This window comes from Apteryx mantelli, chromosome 4 (assembly GCF_036417845.1).
Source record: "Apteryx mantelli isolate bAptMan1 chromosome 4, bAptMan1.hap1, whole genome shotgun sequence".
Taxonomy (NCBI): Eukaryota; Metazoa; Chordata; class Aves; order Apterygiformes; family Apterygidae; genus Apteryx; species Apteryx mantelli.
This window is the reverse complement of record NC_089981.1, coordinates 61,519,336-61,541,053: the sequence shown is the minus strand read 5'-3', so window position 1 is coordinate 61,541,053 and position 21,718 is coordinate 61,519,336. Positions and strand designations below refer to the sequence as shown.

Genomic DNA, 21,718 nt, shown 5'->3' with positions numbered 1-21,718 from the left:
TCCTATAAAAATCTAGGATAAAATTCAGACAGAGATGAAGGTTTGATCCTGCTTCTATTAGAGTGACAAAGATCTTACTGATATGAATGGCGCAGGATCACATTATGAGGGAGTTACAACAGGAGACAAAAGTTCACAGCAGGAGGAGCCTAGTCATCTAGGATGAACGTGACCACAGCATATGAGAACCTACCATGTTACTTACTACCCTAATAAAGAGATCACACAGAGTTTAGTTTCTTCTCTTCTGGGGTAAGTAGCAAGAAATCAAATGGGAAGCAGAAGTCAAAATTTCTATGCAAATACCTTCCTAAGAGATTAAGAAACATACTAAGGGCAAAGTTGTTCATACCAAAACACTGCATTGGGACTTTTCAATTCCACATCACCACCACCACAGTCCCAGTGTAAACATTTATTTTTGCCCACAAGACCAGAATAGAATATGCCATACCCATGACAACATTGAACAGCAGACATCTCTCCCGTTGCCACTGTGTTTATTATGGTAGGCTGTACAATCACACATGCCATGGACTTCGGAATAACCACCCCACTTCTCCCCTCCTTTCATGTTTTTCATACAAAGACAACAGCAACAGGAAATTCTGCGACTCTTTCTCACACACTAGTTGCCTAGCTTCCGTTTCCAGTATTGTTCTGCCATCATATACAGGCAACACATAGTTCTTGGACAACATACAGACTGCCCCTGCAGGCTCCTCCCCAAGAACTCTTATTAGGTTGAGTTTCCTGCAAATGCATTATACAGCACACACCCACAGGTAAGTTCTTCTCTACTCTCTGGGAAAATAGCAGCCCAACACAGATTTTCGCCCACTAAAACAGACTAGGCTTCAGCCAAGGTGAACTATCTGTTCCCTAGCAGTTCCCAAGAAAGAAAGCAGGTAGGGCAGGGCAGTATATACTGTTCTAACAACTGCAGTGCATTCCCACAGCTGTATTTTCTCACCAGGAGACTAACCTGTAAAATGGCTGTGCAACCTACACAAACCAAACCCAAAGAAGAGTTATACGTGTGTAAGAGACTCCAGCGAACTACACTGGGTATGCATAGCACAACCAGATGCATTTGCAGAGTCTGACCACCATTATTGATGAAAACAAAATGCGGGCTGCCAAACATTCTGCTAAAACAAAGAGCTTTCTATCCATATTTTACCTCCCTTATTATTTTATTTAAGGACAACACTTAATTTTCACTTAACCTAAGCTAAATTGAAATGTAGTAAAAAAAAAATACTAGGAATGTCATCAGCAACTCATGCTGGAATATTGTATTCAGTTCTGGTGTTGACTATGTATAAAGAATGTTGATAAACTGGAGAGGATTCAGAAGAGAACCAAGAAGAGGGTCTAGAAAAGGTTCTCAGAGTACTTTGTCCTTAACAGGATTTACTGCCTCTTTCCTTTAAAGAGAGAAACTATCTCATTTTTTGAACAACTTACTACTTCTCTATGCTGGTAGATTATGGGGGGGAGGAGGGAATCTCATACTTGTGAATATTCCTTATGTATCAACCCCTCAATGAGAAGGGATGAAGTCAAGAGATTTTGGGCAGCCATGACCCATCAGAGTTTCCTACTTTCTTTATCAAGAATGGATATTTAAAAGGTAAGAACTCTTAGGAAGAGGTAAAACCAATAAAAATTTTACACTTGGAGCAGAAATGAAATGCAGCTTTTTATGACAGTATGCTTCCCAAGGAGAAACACCATAAAATAAGAAGCTGAGGGATCTTATTAGCCTTAATCTGTGGAATAATTTGAATCCTATCCTCATGAACTGCAGCTTGCTTTTGAAACGTTATTTACCTTTCAAACCATAGCTTTATACTCCGCATAAATGTTCTGTGAGGGTATATTTGGTTCTCTCTCAAATATAAGAGGATACCAAACAACTCTTTTTTTAACTCAGCATCTTTCATACCCCTGCTGAAGTCAAAAAAGGCCTGCAGAACATCCAAGGTTGGCACCAAATCCTTAGCCAGCATCTCATGGTAAAGTTCACATGCCAGGTTCATTTCTCGGTGACGGCTGGCCGCTTTGATACAGGATTCATAGTTTGTTCTTGAGGGAGTCGTAACTTTTTTTACTTCCTCCAAAAGAGTCAAGGCCATTCTCCATTGATCTGAATTACTCAGCCCCCTGATAAGAAGGTTGTAAGCCCCACTTTCTAATATCTTAAATCTCATTTTCATTATATCATACACATCACAAATTTCTGCCGTCTTCCGTTGTTGGACACACAATGCTAGGTACTTGATCAACAAATTATATCCAATGTCACCATCACTCTTTGCCACAGAAGTCAGCAAGGACTTGGCCACATCTATGGGGCTGTTGCACCTGACCATACTGTTAAGCATCACATCTTCAAATATTTCAGGTGATTTAAAGTTTTCCCTCAGCCTATTCCACTCTTCGGCCTGCAAAGGTTTTTCTGGAGGTTGGACCTTGGCAAACTTATGCCTCGATAGAACTTGACTCACTAATAGTTTCTTCGGAGCTCCAGAAGAAGAAAAGAGTTTTCCTTCAGATATTTTTTTACTCTCCTCATCCCATCCTGTTTCTCCTTCATACTCAATTTCAGACCTTTTCTTGGTAGGAAAAACATCAGTTCCTTTGGAATCCACCGGTAATGCAGTGCTGGAAGATGTCCTAAAACTGAAATAGCTAACCTTTTCTGTATTGGGGATGTTGAAATAGACAGCAAACAGTTGCTGGCATCTTAAAACAGGCCAGAATATACGACATTTCCCTAGCAAAGCCTGCATGCCCTGTTGACTAGTTTGAGAAAAGAGCACCATCATAAGATGAAGTTATCTCACTATATCTAAAGAAGTTATAAAAGGGAAAAATATAGTTCGCATGGGAAGGCTTATTATAAAAGCCTTAGGGCTATCAAGCTGCATACATTGCACTCATTCTTCAAAAGGCTTGTCCCATGAGTCTTTTAATCCTGTTATGAAAACAAAAAATGGTAAAATCTTTTTTCACAAAAAGTGATCTCTTAAACTAGGAGCACATTCTTCCAAAATGAGGGTATCTTTCTGCCTAGACAAGTTACTTTGCAGGTTTGCAGCTTATTGTTTCTATTTGTCAGTCGCTGTTAAGAAGAGTAATTAAGGTGCTGTACAGGAGCGGGCAACACTGATGCAGTTATCCAAGAAACACAGGGCTTTTTCCTGCCTTCATCCAAGTCAAGTCAGATTTCCTAAAAATAAACAAAATAAAGACACCGCTACAAAGAATAACATCATAACATGTTTCATGCTTAGTGTAATCTTTGCAGTCACATTTACATGCCAGCAAACACACAAGCCCAGTTTATCCAGACAATTTTAGGTTAGCAGTCCAAGTTCAGGTGACTTATGCAATCCCAACACGGGATTCCTGCGTTAGCTCCCTTATGCCTTTTAACTTGCGACAAGCTTCAGCTTGATGGTGCCCCAGTTACAGACTCTCGGTAACATGGCTGCCAAAGCGGGGGGGGCAACACCACGCGAGGCGGCTGCGAGCACCCCCCACGCGCGTGTTACTTCACGAAGGCTCAGGACTGCAGCAGCCAGCGGAGCAGCGCCGCCGCCCCCGCCGCCGGGACACCGCGCACAGAGGGCACGCCACCGCGCCGCCGCCCCCTCCCCCGCTCCTGCCAAGCCCCGGGCACAGGGAGCCCGGAGAGCGGCGCCCGGCGGGGCGGCCGTGGCACCCACCGGGGGGGCCCGCACGGCGCCGACGGCGAGGCCGGAGCGGGCACAGGGCCAGACCCCCCCGCCCCTTCCCGCCCAGCTGGAAACGAAAACTCCCGGCGTGCAGCGCGCCCGCGCCGCGTGTTGCATGCTGGGAAACGCAGCTCCTGCTCCTGCCCCTGCTCCCCGCCCCATCCCTGCATCAGGGCAAAAAGCGCTGTCCCCGCCTGGGCTGTGCTGTCACCTCTCCGCAACAGACTCACCCCGCACGATGAGCGGCAGCCATGGGTACCTCGGCACTACAGCATCCCAGCAGGGTGATGCTTAGAGCGGCAGCCATGCGACTACCAGGGCACTAACCTCCACCCAGACCGGAACTGCTCCCTGAACCCGGCGCGTTGGACTTTGAGCCAATCAGAGATTAAGGGGTGGGGCGTGTTGGCCCGCACGTGGCTCTACACACCCAATCAGAGAAGAGCGCAGCACACACCGTGGTAGCGTGTTGTACCGCTATATCGGTTATGGGCACAGCGCCTCGCGGGTCACGTGGGCACAGCAAGACAACGCGCATGCGCGGAGGGCTGGCCGGCCGGGTCAAGGGTCGCTAGGTGCCTTGCCCTCTGTGGTGGTACGCCGGTCACGTGACTCGGGCGCCGGTAGCCCGGATGTGCGGGGCAGGGCGCCGCGGGGGACATGGACTGGAAGCGGAGCCTCAGGAGCCGCCTGGCTGCCCGCAGCGCCCGTGAGTGCCGCGGGGCCGGGGCGGCGCGGCGAGGAGCCGGGCCGGGCGTGTGCAGCGCCTGGGGCCGCGGCAGGGGAGCTCCGCCCCTCCCTGCCCCTCGCTCCTCGCCGCGGGTAACGGCCGCCGCGGGGCGTCGGAGCGCCAACGGCCGCTGGAGGCGGCTCCCGCCGGCGGGGGGAGCGGGCGGCGTCCATCGCCCGCGGGGTCCGTCCCCTCGCGGCAAGCCCGTGTTGGCCCGGGGGCCGGGCGGGCGCGTTGCGCCGTAAACCCCGAACCAGCGGTGCGGGGACTTGTGGCGCCGCCTTGGAGCGCGCTGTGAGCCGGGGCTCGTCTGTGAGCTCTGCTCAGGGCCCCGTGCGGCAGCGCAGCGGGAGCCCTGCCGCGCCGTGCAGTGCCGCGCCGCTGCTGCCCAGAGCTGCCGGCGCGCGAGCTGCAGTGAGGCCGGCCTGGATCGTAGGGCACATGCGGGCTAGTCCTTTACTGTTACAAACCTTAAGCCTTGGCTGGTTGTTAGCATTAACAAGGCTCAAGGCTGAGGAACACTGAGAAACTTGTGTAGCCATGTAGAAATTGGTCTTGTAAAGGCTGGTTTGTCTGTAGTACGTACCTCTGTTACATCTTTGGCTGGTTACTCTTGATTCTTAAATGAATACACAAAGAACTCTCCTAACCTTAAGAATACCATCATATGCCTGCAAGACTGAAAGGTGATATTCTGTTGCTGCTTGCAGTAAGCAGTCTCTTTTTAAAATCTTTGAAAAGCAAGAATGTTGCTACTTTGTCAGTCATAACCATGTATGTGTCCCAACCACATAACTGTATGGTATCAGGTATGTGCAGTTACTGGATAAGGTACTTTGTAGATGCTCAAGTAAATAAGTATATAACATATTCAGTGCACATGCTTATTACCTAAATTAAACATGTGCTTCATTTACTTTTGTGTGGATTCCTCATAATAATTGTGTTATTAAACAGCATAGTTGTATAAAACTCGTGATTAATTCCTTTTTTCAGGTTCCTTGTTACATTGAAATGCTGTATATTTGGAGTACAGTATGAAAATTCTTTTCTGTATTAATCAGCCAAAAAGAGTGAACAAGAGCTGAAGGATGAAGAAATGGAATTGTTCACAAAATACTACATGGAATGGAAAGGAGGAAGAAAAAGTGGCAATACATCATATACAAACATACCACGGTTTTACTACAGGGTAAGTGAGGTATCCAGCTATACTTAAACCAAGGACTGTTTCTTATTATAAAAGAAATTATGCATATTCAAAGGGGCATATCAGCCCCAGAACCTTAAGTAGATCAAGATCTGAAAAATGAGAGTTACTGAGCCTACAGTGTGGGTTGCTAAACCACAGTCTACAGTTGTGGATTTCAGCAGTTTCAAATAATTATTTGCTAAGCATCCTATAAAAGACCATGAAATAGCTTGCTAACACTACTACTAATAAGGAAGTAGGCTTGGCTGTTGAATAAAACAATAAAGTCCTTTTTCAGATAAATTAGCTTCTTGTTTTACCTAATTTTTGATATACCAGTGTTATAAAATACACATCCTCCTGTTTTTGTTTAGACATAGTGGTATTCATGAAAAGAATGTGTCGTTGATCTTGCAGACTAAAGACAGAGCTGCTGCTTGCATCATCCAGCAGAAATTTTTGGTCAGGGTATTTATTTCTGAGGTAAACCATATTCAGGGGGAAATACAAGAAAGAGCACAAGTTTGACATTTTGGTATTGTTAGCACTTGTGTCGCGAAGGAGTGATGCACTTCACTCATAAGAGGGAAGCAGCACTATGTTTATTGCGGTAAGATAGTGACTTAACAAAGTTCAGTTGTAAATAAGAATGATATGACAAGGTTCAATTGGCAAGGTTCACTCAGTTATTTACTGCATGAAGGACAGGATCAGATGCATGCGCAATGGAGACCCTCCCATTGATTCACGAGGTTCGGAAAGGACCCCCTTGCTTTCTAAACTCCTTCAGAGAGGAGCCTAGGTGCGGCTGGATCCAATCCTAGTCTCAGACTTGGTCAATGGTTTATGTCTAAGGGATTATGTGCACAATTAATCAGAGGTATAACTCAGCAAAGTTTTGCGAAGTTAGCAGAAGTTCAGCATGCTATTAATCACTTACTGAAGATCTGTCGCGGGTAAGGAATCTCTCAACCTCGAGGAGTAACCTTGAGAGACCTCCCTGCTCAGGAGGAGGTTCTGCAGTGCAGCCCACTGCCGTACAGGAGAGCCCAATGGACTCTGGGCTGCCCCCTGTTTATGGGGGGGGAGATGATTGACTCGTAGACATATTTGCATGCTAGAGGGGCCTTAGTTGGCGCGTGCTCAATTAGCCCCTGCACACGTGCTGTTTACATGGAGGTCAGGTTGAGGGGGAGAGAGCACATCGAGGGGGAAAGGAGCACACTGTCACAACTTGTCAACACACCTGCTCAGCTACTGTGTAACCTTACAGGATATTCCTTAGGAACATGAGTTTCTGCCGATTAAATTCTCAAATGCCTTTGTTTCAGTTGCTGAATATGCATGCAACCATTCAAATTCTGGTAGTGCTGTATAGCTTCTCATGTAAACATCAGCAGAACTTCCATGGTAAACATCCTCCCATCCCATCCATCTTGCTTGCCAAATCTCATTGATCTTGTCTAGCAGACGATCTCATCTTTGAGACTCAGGCCTACTGTGAAACAGAAGGCGCTCCTGTCTCTCCTGACTAATAGCACAGTAGTAAATGTCTTCTATGTGAGAGCCCTCCTGTCTTGAAGCCATGGGAAAGAGCTTACTAGGTGGGTTATCAGGTGTGAGGCAGGTCTTTTTCAGTTTCTCATGTCGAAGATGTCCTGCTTTAAATATCTATTTCAATATTAAAATAATCTGAGACAGCATGCAAGTGATATTTCTCTATCTAGAAGAAGCAGATACCACACAGCATTCTGGTAGATATTTCAGTATTTTCTATGGAGTAGAACAGTATCAGAAGATATGAGTCAGGTCTAAGAATACTTGTTGGCTCTGTAGTTTTTGAATGCTACTACTGTACAGAAAATTGAAATGCCACAATGTTTATAGCTACCAGCTGAAGATGAAGTCTTGCTTCAGAAATTAAGAGAAGAGTCTAGAGCAGTCTTTCTGCAAAGAAAAAGTAGAGAACTGTTGGATAATGAAGAGCTTCAGGTAAGAAACTATTTTCTGTATGTTTTGAATGGCTTTTGACAGAATTCCTCTGTCTACAGAGTTTTATTGTCTTCTGTCCGTCCACAGAATCTTCTTGTGCAGTTTGTAAGGTGCCTTGTACCTGGGCGAGTTGGCTTGCTGTGAAGTACTGGCTAAAGCCTAAGTGCTGCGTAGTCTTAAGCTGGTAACCTAAGTGTAAAACTTGGATGTTATGATGTAAATGAGGTCTAAATCAATGGCTTCTAGTCTTCCAGTGTATTCCAACAATTTCCTTAGTGGCCCAGAAGAAGAAATAGGTTCTGTTTACATACCATTGAGAGAAACTCCAAAGATGGTTAAATTTACTGCAGTGCTAAGTGTGGCCCTAGAAATCCTAGTAACACATACAGGTGTATATAACACCAGTTTGGAGCAGTGGAAATACTGATTGCTTGCTTTTCTGACTGAACTGACATTCTGTGCTGATTACTAAATAACTCTGCAGTAAAAATGTATTCTTATATACATATTAAGCACATTGACATCTATAGAGAGATACCTTCTTAACCAAATATAAATGCCTTTTAAGAATCTCTGGTTTCTGCTGGACAAACATCAGACATCACCAATGATTGGAGAAGAAGCAATGATCAACTATGAGAACTTCTTGAAAGTTGGTGAAAAAGCTGGACCTAAATGCAAGTAAGGCTTTCCTCTCTTGTCTGTGCTTATTCTGGCTAAATCTAAGTGGTGCCATAACTTTTGATTATTAAAGTAGATAGAAGCAGTTTAATGGTGAGAGAAATAATGTTCAAAAAGTTATTGGTGAACTTGTTGCTTTGCATCCTTGCAAAGGTTGTGTTGTCCTATATCCTTGTGGGACCTTCTGATAGAGATGTCTGTAAAAGGGGGTACCACAGCCTTTTGAAGAAGCAGCTATAATGAGCATAGGCGTTTTCATGATGCTAGAGTGGTCAGTAAACCAGCTTTCCCTGACATCTTCAGATGGATAAATTTCTACTTTATGTTCTGTGTACATCATACAATGACTAGTCCTTCTTTACTGTTGGAAGCTGCTTCTGCACATAGCTTTGAGTTTTGGGCAGAAGCAGATTTGTTGACAGTACTGTTGGTTCTGTTTATGCATTTATCATTGTGGAAGATTGGAAGCTGCCAAATATTTGTACTAAAGTGGAACGAAATTGAATAAAACATCTTAAAACTCCTAAGTCACTGCTCCTGTTCATGAACAGCAAAGGCTGCTGCTTTATGAGTTTACCATTGTTTCTCGGTAGGATCTTAACTAAGTGTATACTTTCCAAAAATTCACAGAACACTTGTTGGCTGTAGTGTAGCAAATTAACCTCTTTGAAGACACTGAACACATCCTATCTTATTAAAACCATATTTTAAATTGCGTACTGTAACTGGATATGTCAGTGCAGTGTTATCAGATGCACAGAATTAGGTTTTTGTTTATGTTTTACAGGCAGTTCTTCACAGCTAAGATCTTTGCTAAATTACTGCATAATGATCCTTATGGGAGGATATCTATCATGCAATTTTTCAATTATGTCATGCGAAAAGGTTAGTGGATGCTTCCTCTGTGTTAAAGAGTTGTTTTATTTTCAAGGCTGTTTTAAGCTTTGTAATTATTTGCTGTTCTCTTCAACAGTAGTGACATCTAGTCCTTAGTTGCTAATGATGTTTTCCTGTAGGTTTGAGGGGTGGTTTTTTTTTTCCTTTCCTGGTTATTGCAAGGTGGGGGGGGTCCCCCTACATCTGAAGGCAGCCTCTCCCATCAGCCAGAGATCTCCTTCATCTGCTTATCTCTCTCTCTCACACACACATATATAATATATTATTTATATAATATTATATATTTATATTATATAATGTATATAATATTTCCTTTATTCATGTAGTATTGCAAAGAGCAAAACAGAATAGAGTTGCTATGTGGCCAGTGTGACCCTAATCACTGGGATCAAAATGTCCAGTAGGTAGAGCTTTATTTCCGTTTTACAGAATGTTATTATCTGTAATTTATAACTGTGCTTGTCAAATAGTATATTCTTGAGTTAAATACTTGATCATGTGTTTGTGACTATAGCTTTGCCATGTTTTCAGCTATTTTTGCTTATAAATAACGACTGGTGCTGAAAAACACAGTGGCTTGTTTATCTGCATTAGATCTCATTTAAAAAGATAAGGCTGAGCAGCAGAAAGGAAGGTTGCCTTATTGCCTTGTTGTAGCTATTGCGTTCTCAGGTCAGGTAGAGCCTTCAGGAGGGGAGGATGGCACTTTTCCCTAGAGCAGCTGAGCTTGTTTAACTTAGAAAATCTTGTGGAGCAGAGGATGAAGGGGGTAAGAGATGAGAGAGGTGCTGAGTAGGAGACCTGGTGAGTAAAAGTGCAAAGTATGCGATTCCTGGAAGGAGTAATAGACCTGTTTGCAAAAAAAAGAGCAGACTCGAAAGCTGCAGGATGAAAGGAGACTTCCTGTGAAGAAATAATCTTTGAAAACTGCATGCATTTCAAAAAGACCTACCCAGAAGGACACAACAGAGATTGTTACAGAGCTCTTAAAACTTTTGGGTGAAACAAATGAAATTAATCCTTGTGTATCCAAGGCAAGACATAATCTTGATATGATTTCATTTTCAGACTTTGGCCAACACAGGGTCCCATCACAGTGTTTGTTTGCAGGTCCCACTTGAGCCAGCTGAATGAGAATCCTTGCTTCTTCCTAGCTTTCAGCATTGCCAAGTAAAATTAGCCCAGTAGCATGTCTGTGCAGTAGCCAAGATCACTTCTATTGTCTGTTGTACAGATGCATTTTTTTTATGAGCTCTTAAGACCAGACCAGCAACTGTTAAAGGAAAAAAAGGACTTAAATTTCTGTAGGAACTTTCAGTTAATAGTTTAGACTGGAATTAGTAACCTTCATCTGTATTTACTGCTAAGTGTCCCTCAGTATGGTTCTGAAAGGAGGGGAAAGCAGCAGGCGGTGAAGGGAGTCACTCCACAGCTGCTTAACCTGATCTAGGTCTGGACAGTGCAGCCCCACATTTTGCCTTAAGCTGAGGGAGCTCACACAACTGAGTGGTCAGCCTCCAGAGAGAGTGGTGCTGCTGCAGGGAAGGGGCCATACCAGCCTAAGCTTAAATCATCTTAAACTGCTGTGCCTCAGATGCCTTATGGTATTTTTTTTTTTTTTTTAAGCAATTGAACTCAGTAATGAGCTTTGGGTTTTTTTCCTTTATATGTTCATTACAGTTTTATGGATAGCTGCATGCAGCCACATACTTGTCCCAAGCACATAGTTTCTGTCTTTCTTCATGACCTACCCAGCCCTTTTGAGAGGGTCCAAGAGAATGGCAAAGTTAATGGTGAAGTGTTCCCCAAAACACCATTGTGTCTGCTTACAATGACATTCCCTCTCCAGGAGAAAAGGTGATTGAGCCTGGCTTTGTCCACACAAGTAAAGCCTAGTAAAGGTGTCTTGGATCACTTCAGTGTCCAATGTACTTATCTTTAAACTCAAGCCGACAAAGAAACAGCCTTGCCCTGCAATCTTTACCCTATTGTTTTTGAGTAATGCCTAACCTGCCTTGACAAGCACTTACCCAGGAGAGAAGAATGTTGGTATGAAGTTCAGCTCCTGGGTTTTGCAAGAGGACTTCTAAACTGTCTTCACTAAAAGAAAGTTAGATTTAACATGGGGCGTGAATACTGCTTTTCTATGCCTAATCTGTACTCCGTCTCTGTTACTGTGCTCTAATGATGGCAGAGTGATTGGAAGATGATACCTTTTGAGTTGTAACCATAAAGATTTCCCTGGCCTATCTCTTGCAGTTACTGCTGTCCTGAAGCGCTTTGTCCTGTGTACTGTCTGATTACTGCACATTCCCAGTACAAAAGTAGATGCTTGTACTCCTCCAGTTCTGCTGTTGTAACTCAGAAGTGAGGTCAGGACTCCTGAGTGCAGCTGCAATGCCTCACTTTGTAGAAGGGGCTGTGCAATCTGTGCTGAAGCAACCTGTGACAAGCAGCCTGTATACCACATTGTAGAGCTGTCTCAAGTGCAGTGAAAACTTGCTGTTACACATCTGTCTGGTTTGGTGAGAGAGAACAAATCCATATGGTTCAATGTACTGGATAGAATGTGACACTTGCTCAGGTGTTTCTCATGGCTAGTTATTATGCTGCAACCAAAACTGTCTCATGCCATGTATGCCTAGTTACTCACCAACTCAGAGGGTGAATTGTGATTTTTTTTTTTTTTTCTTTTTTTAAAGATGGTTTGGTACCTATCTTGGCTCTGCTTAAGTCTTAGAAAAATCAAGAAATACAGGGGGGTACTTAATATCTAAGATTGCCACGTGCCCTTTTTATTTATTTATTTATTTATTTACAGTGTGGCTTCATCAGACGAGAATAGGTCTCAGTTTATATGATGTGGCAGGACAGGGCTACCTCAGAGAATCAGTAAGTAATTAATCCTTGATGAATTTAACGTCTGTCTTTACTCAGGTGACAAAGTATCAGAAGGGCTCCAGTTCTGTTCCAGTTTTACACCATAAAAGCTGAATCATAATCTAGATTTGGGGAGAGCAAATTTGTTTGGATAAATAACAATCTCTCTGTTTTAAAGATTTGCTGGTGAGGCTGCTGCTAGCCTTAGCAACACATGTAATTTTCTGAAAAGGAGATTGAAAAAGAGATATCAAGGCTTCATATGATTTACATTTTAATAGATTTGGTAGAATAGAGTAAAAATCAGGAAAAGCATGGCTACAGCAGGCCTGAAGGAATAAGCTATTTTTCTGTTCTAACAGAAGTTAATACTATAAAATAAATAAGAAGACTCAATTTAAAAGGTCTGTTAAAGAATATTCAGCAATAAGATAATCCAATTATGAGTTATGCATTGGGGTTTTTTAACATTCTGCTTTATTTGTAGGCAATTTCAGTTATGGTAGCACACATGCATATTACATACATAACCTAGGATTTCTTGCGCTGAGACAGAAACTCTTCTGCCTGCCTTCTTGCTCTTTCCTGCATTGTTACAGGACTGTATTTTTAACAAATAATGCTTGAAAGTCAGAGTGGAGTCTAAAGAACAAATGCAGTTTAAACAATAGTTGTATTTAAAGTTTCTGTGCATGCATTCTTTCTTAATTTTACAGGATTTGGAAAACTATATTTTGGAACTCATCCCTACTTTGCCACAGCTGGATGGTTTAGAAAAGTCTTTTTACTCCTTCTATGTCTGCACAGCAGTTAGAAAATTCTTCTTCTTTCTAGATCCTCTCAGAACAGGTAGGTCCATGTTTTCAAAATTCTGAATATGTGGGAATATTCTCACTTCTAAAATGATTGCACAGAAGCTATTTGCACCTTCAGAGTGATATGTAGTTATCTTTATAGGCTTCAGTTCAGCAATCTTGTATTTGAAGATTAATCTCCACTGAAGACCGTGAGTCTCTATGTGGGTCTGATAATCTACTTGCACAGCTAATGAGTTTTAGTGAAATATCCCTCAATTGTGGTACTATAGAGTTATCTCATTGAAGTTAACAAATAAGATGTTTCATCATAATGCAGAGAAAACTGGATGTGACAACTACTAACTCAGAACTGCTTGGCAGAACATCAGCAGAGCTGTGCAAATGTTCAAGAAGGCTTATTACGATGTGCTTCTCCTGTGATTAAATTTGTGTACACCATATATGTTCACGAGAAAAGGTTTTCAGTTATGACAGATAATTCTGTTATTACAGATCTAGCTCACTTGGGCAACGGTGTGCTTTTTCCCATGCCCTTAAATTAAGTTAGTCACAAACTACATGCCTTTTCAAGATCTAGCTGTGCTAGCTGAAGATGTCAGAGCTGTGTGGACAGTAGACTCTGGCATAGGTAATTACAAACATGTAGAGAGGGTATATGAGAAATTATACTGTCATTATTTTTCATGATCATTTGCACAGCCAGTATCTGCACACCAGCAGAAGTTCATTCTGCCACCTTATCTTTGTCAGGTCTGTAGTTTATGAAAGTGTTTAAAAAAAAAAAAAAAAAAAAAATCGCGTCACCTAAGAGATATTGTTAGTGCAATAGGAGTTTTAAGCATGTTTTCTTTGCATTTATTTTATATTTCAAGTTGATGTTCAACGTTCATTTGTTTTCTGTCTAGTTTTCTGGTATTTAAAGTTCCAAGAGAACTCTCCTTCTACCAATATCAGGCTTGTTTTGTTGTCGAGTCATTTAAAAGGTATTTTTATTTTATCTTTTAAATGACAACCTTATCCTTGACGTTACAAGTTGGTTAATAGAAAAGAAAAGCATTTCTGCTCAGAGTACCTCTTGCTTAAGTAGAACCACCTAAGTGAGTACAGCCAGATGGATATATTGCTGGGTGATTGTTATAATGTACTTTCTTTTTCTTCCTGTAGGGAAGATAAAGATACAGGATATTTTAGCTTGCAGCTTCCTAGATGACTTGTTGGAGGTAAGATCTTGTAGCATATACTATTGTATTTTAGTTTACTCTTTCTGAATTCTAACTTTTATGTTTCACCTAGTTAAGGGATGAAGAACTTTCTAAAGAAAGTCAAGAAACAAACTGGTTTTCTGCTCCTTCTGCATTAAGAGTTTATGGTAGGTTCTTTTATAGGTGAACTTTTTTTTTCTCTCTACCTTGTATGACATAGTCACATACTTAGCATTATTTTTTTCTCTGTTATTGCCTCTTTAAATCCTGCTGATACCTTGTCTTTTCAACTCCTCTGGACATACCATCAGTCCATCCTCCTGACTTTCTTTTATAGTTTTTGTTCTCTTTCCCTCTGTTTACTGTTGCATTGTGTTCCTTGCATTCCTCTGTACCTTCTGTTTTGACTGCTCTGTTTGTGCTTTTGCATTGCCCTTGGCTCTTTTTTACAGCAAATCTCTGATGAAGATGCTAGTTTTTCCTTTAAAGCCAACACTTAACTCATCTGTTCCTTTCTGTGTGTACTCAGCCTTTATTTTTGAGCCATCACCTTTGAGTAAAGCTATTAGCACCTCGTTACAGGAATTCTTGTCTCCCCTGTGTTCTGTGCTCATTTATGGTGCTCTATGAATATTCCTATGGATCTAGAATATTCCCACTTAATAATTTAAATCATAAAGTTAGTACAGTTAAATGTTAAATACGTGCTAAACATTTTCCTCCATTGAACAGTTCTTTGCTGATCTAGGGATATTATGTTTTGGCCTCTTTATCCCCTCTCTAGGCCAGTACTTAAACCTTGATAAAGATCACAATGGCATGCTCAGCAAAGAAGAGCTGTCCCGCTATGGAACAGGGACTCTGACCAACATATTCTTGGATCGTGTCTTCCAAGAGTGCTTAACCTACGATGGAGAAATGGTAATCGCATATATTTACTCTGTTCCCAATTTAAAAGCATCTGCTTATTGCTATTGAAAATGTCTCATAATCACTATCTTTAAAATAAATAGTGGCTGGATGTAAAGTAATTTTTGTTTCTCATTATGTGTGTGACTGACAGCAGAGCAGATTAGAAAATTGATTTTCTGATGTCAGGATGATCGCAATGGGACTGAAAGACAGGAGTTGCTTTTTTTTTTTGAAAAGCAGAGGTGCTATAAAATCTAGATAATCTAGGATAAAGTCTCTCTTCCATTTGTACATTCAGTAATGCAAAGTGCATGTTGATAAAATGTTTAGATATAGCAATGCTTTTTAATGACATTTAATTTTTTAGTTAAAGAGAGCCAAAGAAAAGTGACACATCTTAAGACTAACCCAACAGTTAGCTAACCTGTATATTTCATTGTGAAGACAATGGTAATTTTATTGTAGGCTATCTACAGCTGTAAATGATGGGAAGTCTAACCTGATTTAGAGCTAAAATTAAAACTGATACTTTCTTTTGAAAGCTTTCCTTAGTCTATCATTACTTTTAGTATCTGCGTTCACATGACCTGCCTCGAAAAGTGATAAATGAAAAATTCACTGCACAGTTCTTCTGTGTTCCTTATCTTAGCAGTGTTTCATAGAATCACAGAATCACTGAGGTTGGAAGGGACCTCTGGAGATCATCTAATCCAGCCCCCATGCTTAAAGCAGGGTCAACAAAAACAGGTTGCTCAAATGCTTTGTCCAGCTGTGTTTTGAATATTTCCACCCCTCTGGTCAATCTCTTTCAGCGTTCAAATGCCCTCACAGTAACAACATATTTTCTTATGTTTAAATGGAATTTTATTTATTTCAATTTGTTGCCTCTTGTTCTCTCACTGGGCAGCGCTAAGAAGAATCTGGCTCTGTCTTCTTTAGTACCCCCCTCTCAGGTATTTATGCACAAGGATGACATCTTTCCTGAGCTGCCTTTTCTTGAGGCTAAACAATCCCAGCTCTCTCAGCCTCTCCTCGTATGACAGCTGCTCCAGTCCCTTAATCATCCTTTGCTGGACTTGCTGCAGTATGTCCATGTCTCTCTTGTGCTGGGGAGCCCAGAATTGGACCCAGCACTCCAGATGTGGCCTCACCAGGGCTGAGTAGAGGGTAAGGATCGCCTCCTTCGACCTGCTGGTGATGCTTGTTCTAGTGCAGCCCAGGATGCTGTTGGCCTTCTTTGCTGCAAGGGCACGTTACTGGTTCACGTTCAGCTTGCTGTCCACCAAGACCCCCAGGTCCTTCTCTGCAAAGCTGCTCTCCAGCTGGTCAGTCCCCAACCTGTACTGGTGCATGGGGTTATTCCTCCCCAGGTGCAGGACTCTGCACTTTGCTTTGTTGAACTTCATGAGGTTCCTGTCTGCCCATTTCTCCAGCTTGTCAAGGTCTCTCTGAATGGCAGCACAAAAATCTGGTGTTTAAGGTGGATAAGGTTGTTGTGTATATATAGGACCATAGGATTTCTGTTAATTGTCACAGATCAAAATGTGATTGGCCAAATTAGCAACTCCTGATCTAAGGATTATGTGCTTTATTTGGTCATATAGTTCACTCTCAGATAACAGTAAGCTTACTTATGCTGTACATTTATGATTTGTTGTAATGAAAACTTGTTATTGGCTTTCCTTCCCTAGTTGAGTATGCTAAGCAGTCTAAGGATGTAATAAACAAGCATTGTTTAAAAATATATATAGCCTGTTAAATTTGGATTTCTGCTTGGAATCCTAATTTGCATATAAAATGGCAGTGGATTTGCTATCCTCAGCAGTCACTAGAAACTAACTTTTCTGTTCACATCAGTGGCAGCAGCCATTTTCTGTTTCATGTTGTCTTTTTCAGAAAACAAACTGCTCCCCTACAATGAAATAGCTGCCAATTACAATGTTCCTGCTTGCAAAATCAATTTAGAAAGAAGACTGTAATAAACATGATTGTATCTACTTTTAGGACTATAAGACCTACCTGGACTTTGTGCTTGCATTAGAAAACAGAAAGGAGCCTGCAGCTCTGCAGTATATTTTCAAACTGCTTGATATAGAGAACAAAGGATACCTGAATGTCTTTTCCCTTAATTATTTCTTTAGGGTAAGTCTCTTTATACAGGTAGGCCATTTTCTGTGTTTATGGTGTTATAGCCTGTGTGCTTCTGCATACAGATCTGCAGGGAATCACTTTAAATTACCGATACCCACTGGGAGGCTAGTGACTACTTCTTAGAAGATTTAAAATATTAAAAAACCTGTACTTCAAAACTTGGAAAGAATTCAAAAGGTATTTTCAACATTTTATTTGCAGTTGAAATTAACTGGTTTGATTTCATTTAGAAAAAATATTTTCTATTGATTTTTTAAAAAAAATTGAAATTGTCCTGAAATTGCCTGACCATTACCTATTAAAATCTCTTATGATGGTTCTAATTGGTTATTCCCCATGCTTTTAGTTTCCACTGTGATGCTAAAATTCAATATAAGAAATGAAGATACTGAAGTGCAGTGATGACTTGTACAACTGTGGGATCTTATATTCAGTGTGTTGATGCAGAAAAACTTCTTGCATTTTTCTTACTCTCTGCTTTTATCCATTGCTTCGATAGTTGCGTTCTTTCTTTTATTCATTTATTTATTTATATTGAATTGGTACCTCAAATGTCATGGGCAGGGGGAAGTTGGATAGGGGAATGTTACACGGTTTAAAAAAAAAATTGTGGGGGGGGTGGTTTAGGCTGAGTTATAAGTAATGCGTTTTTCATGTTCAAGATCCTTCTTCAGTGGTGTTTATTTAGACACGGGGACAAGCACTTCAATTTTCCGTATGTGGGTCTTTGTACTCTATCTTTAAGAATAAACTGTGTTGTTGTACTTAGCCCCACGCTGTAAGCATGAAGAACAAGTATATATTTCGTTCAACTCTAAGTAAAGCATTCAAGCCTGCTCAAAGGCATAATCTTGTATCCTCTTTATTTCTATATTGTAATAAATCCCTGGCATAAGTTTTGGGTGATAGTGACTGCAGCTATATAGGATTTTTTTAATCTGGAAGACCTTTCCTGAAAAGGAAAGGGATATTTATAACCCCACCTCCCTTCCCCCCCTTTTGGCAGCTTGGAATAGTAATCTAGGTTGAAAGAGACCTTTTGAGGTTCCCTGCTTCTACCATCTACTCAAAGCAGGGCCAGCTTCGTGGTTAGGTCAGGTTGCTCAGGGCAGTGTCCTGGTGAGTTTTGAGTAACTCCAAAGATGGAGAATCTGAAGTCTCTTCTGGCAACTTGTTCCACTGTTTGCCCACCCTTCCTGAGAAGTTCCTCCCCCCTTCCCCTCTTGCTGCAGCAGTTTGTGTCACTTTCCTCTTGTCCTGCATGCCTGCATGTCAGCGCATGCCTCCACAAAGAGTCTGGCTGTGTCATCTCTTCAACCACCTGCTAGGTAGTTGAAGACAGTAACTATGTCCCATCCCTTGCCTTTCTCCCAACTAAATAAACCCCCTTCTCAAGCCTCTCTTCATGAGTGATCTGTGCTTCAGCCTCTAAACCATCCTGATAGCTCTCTGCTGGACTTGCTCTCATTTGTCACTGCCTGTTATATACTGAGGAGCCAAAAAGTGTAAGGCTGCATCTGGAGTATTGCATTCAAATGCTGAGTGGAGGGGAATAATCACTTCCCTGACCCTGCTAGCTACAATGGTACCACACCGATGCAGCCCAGTACACATCTGCCTTCATCAATACAGGGGCACCCTGCAGACTCTTGTTCAAACCTCTTGTCCGCCAAGACGTCTAGCTTCTTTCTTGCAAAGTTGCTTCTAATTAATTGGCCCCTGGAGTGTACTGTTTGCATGGCATTACTCTGGTCCAGGTGCAGGCAGGATTTTCCATTGACCTTTGAACTTTGAGATTAACTTAATGTAGTGTAGCCCTGTTATATAAACACTATGGAACAGATTGACTTCAGTATCTCAGTTATTGCGTATCTTAATGGGAAGCTGTTGGACCAGGACATGACAATAGTAAGGATTCTAGAGAAATTAAGAAATTACTTGTCTTGTCTCCTTGCTTTTACAGTCCACCATTCCCACCACTTCCTCCACTTTGCTAGCTTGGCAGTAGGATGCACAGAGACTTGGGGCCATACCAACTGTCAGTAACTCTGACTTTATTAAAGGGTTTTAATTTGCAGTTTTAGACTTCACAAAAATACAAATTTTAGTGTTGTCATAATACTTGAGTATCTTAATATGAAAGTCAGCTTAACAAGGTAATTCTGGATAAGCTGTCATCTCACGGCCATTTTGCGTGTCCATTTCCAGTAATATTCCATGCCTTAGGTATTGAAAAAGACTCCCTGACTACAGCAGACAGTTGGTCAGACTCCACAACCTGGTCCTCCTCAAACTTTTGGAAATGGAATGTGCTGTGTAAGCCTTCTCTTGAAATCGGAAAAAATTCCTTTTGACTCTCTGAATAACTTTTTATGCTAGCGTAGGTGTGGGTAGATCTGCACCTACAGGAACTGTGCTGATATAGCTATCCCGAAAAGGCAGTACAGCTGGTATTAGTGAAACAAATGTTTTTGTTCATAGTTGTTTTCTGCAGGCAGAGGCTTGGTGATACAGCTGTTTAAATAGTATCACACTGAAAGGGCTAATAATAGGGAATAATATTTTACTTCAGTCCAGAAATGTCCACTTTTGGCACAAACAAGGAACCTCTCCATAGACAAATGCTCAGCGGTATACATTGTTTCCCTCATGTTGTTGTTTGATCAACCAGAATGCGGGTTCCATTTTCAAAGTAACTTAATGTGGAAATAGCCACATTGCTTTGTCTGTCGATTATCTTTTACCTTCTATTTTTCCCTAGTCTGTACTTAATGTTTCCTAGCAAAACTAAACCTTCTGGTCTGAGCGTATATCTTAAGCTTTGAATGTTCAGTGAACCTTCATATCCATGTGTCTGCAAATCCCATGTGCTGACTGCTTAATAAATGGTCATAATGAAAGTTTCACTCTTGTCATATTGACGAAGAACTGTGGAGCAGATCATTGATTGTGGGAAAACTCACTCCTGCCTTACTTGGGGAAGAGAAAATTGGTTGCAAGCTGTACTGTTAATGCTTTGTCACAGCGCAATACCGCTTAAGATACAAAAGTATTAAAAAAAAAAAATTTCATATAGTGTGTCAGTATAGTACTGTACTACCTGTTTCTAACTTTTCTTTTGTTTCTAGGCTATTCAGGAACAAATGAAAATCCATGGACAAGAACCAGTTTCTTTTCAGGACGTCAAGGTTAGTTTTCCTGAATAGAGTACTACGTGAAATATCTGAATAAGTATTTCATAATTTACTTACGTAATATTGTAGTTTCTAAGTTGGGGTATATTTATTTGCAGAATAGTAGAAGTGGTCTGACTTGTCCTTTTCATAAGTTTGAAAATGGCTCTCTTTTCGGGAGTTGCTCTAGAAGAAAATTTTAGTACACAACTGTTCTAATAGGGTTTTCTTATTAATAGGCAAAGTATCTATACTGCCATGCCTTACACTTAAATATATTTAGTGTGTCTATTTATAATTCAGGATTATTTGGGTGAGGGTGGCTGCTGACTGAAAAGTGTCGATAAAAATGGCTGAGCACACTGCTTCTATCTCTAGCAAGTTATTATACTTTGTATCTAAAAAGACTTTCTTGACAGCTTTTTGTAAATTGCTGTGGATGGCACTGGTTACCCAAAGATCATTCTGTATATGGTATAAAATAGCCACTATTCAGTAATTGGGGGGGGGGGAGTTCTTATTTTTTTTCCTTCTTCAATTTTGACTTTTCTTTCATAGGATGAAATCTTTGATATGGTAAAGCCTAAGGATCCTTACAAAATCTCCCTTCAAGACTTAATCAATAGCAGTCAAGGAGACACTGTTACCAGCATTCTAATTGATCTGAATGGGTTCTGGACATACGAGAACAGAGAGGTCCTTGTGGCAAGTGATAATGACAACACTGCTGATGTTGATGATACGTGACTTTGAACAGGAGTAGACTGTATCCATAGAGACATCTTTAACTAATGCATTAACTAACTGTTGGAAGCTGGAAACACTTGTTACCTGAATCAATGCCTCTTCCATTTTACTTCTTTCCCCCCTTGCTCTCCCTCCAGCATATAATATAAAATGCGGTACATACAGGGACTGCTGAATTGATTTCTGAAGCCAAAATAGCAAGTCTTGTTTAAGAGGCAACAATGATCTGTTTGTTTCTTTTGTTTTGTTTTTTTTAATAAATATTTTTGGAGTCATTTCTTAAGTACCAAGAGTTGTTCTTATTTGGATACCCTATTCTAGAATGTGAATTTATCCTGAGAGTGAGGATGCAGTTCTCTGATATATTCAGCACTGGCCTGTACCCACTTGGCCAATACCAAGCCTCCCCCTTAATTTTGGGTAGCTTCCAGTTATGATGGCACTGTTGAAGGCTTTTGCCTTTACAACCAAATGCTTAAGAGGTAAAAAGCTTTAAGCATTTTCCTTCTTTATGTGTCCAGCTGTAAATGTCTGTAATAGAAAGGATAAATAAATAACTATTGAGCAGATAGATTGAATAATTATCTACTTAAAAGG

General features: G+C 41.2%; 2 protein-coding genes across 5 annotated transcripts in view; one reads left to right on the top strand and one right to left on the bottom strand.

The window, feature by feature from the left end:
• The window catches only part of PRORP (protein only RNase P catalytic subunit), a 59,032-nt gene extending 54,974 nt beyond the window's left edge, over positions 1–4,058 (bottom strand). For all 3 annotated transcript variants that reach the window (XM_013940508.2, XM_013940509.2, XM_067296732.1), the window contains exons 1-2: positions 3,977–4,058; positions 1,837–3,238 (exon numbers count right to left, since the gene is read on the bottom strand). In XM_013940508.2, coding sequence (XP_013795962.1) covers positions 1,837–2,834 — 998 coding nt within the window. In that variant the 5' untranslated portion in view covers positions 2,835–3,238; positions 3,977–4,058. The remainder of the gene's footprint in view (positions 1–1,836; positions 3,239–3,976) is intronic.
• Positions 4,059–4,302: 244 nt separating this feature from the next.
• On the top strand, positions 4,303–21,397 carry PPP2R3C (protein phosphatase 2 regulatory subunit B''gamma). 2 transcript variants are annotated; one of them, XM_067296730.1, is made up of 13 exons: positions 4,303–4,455; positions 5,541–5,668; positions 7,556–7,660; positions 8,229–8,341; positions 9,129–9,226; positions 12,060–12,130; positions 12,835–12,967; positions 14,101–14,156; positions 14,230–14,305; positions 14,923–15,059; positions 17,055–17,192; positions 20,330–20,389; positions 20,933–21,397. In XM_067296730.1, exons 1-13 carry the CDS (start codon positions 4,407–4,409, stop codon positions 21,119–21,121), a joined length of 1,353 nt encoding a protein of 450 aa, XP_067152831.1. In that variant the 5' UTR covers positions 4,303–4,406; the 3' UTR covers positions 21,122–21,397. The 2 variants fall into 2 exon arrangements, with proteins under 2 accessions (XP_067152831.1, XP_067152832.1); XM_067296731.1 differs by having other exon boundaries at positions 4,304–4,455; positions 5,473–5,668.
• Positions 21,398–21,718: the final 321 nt, after the last annotated feature.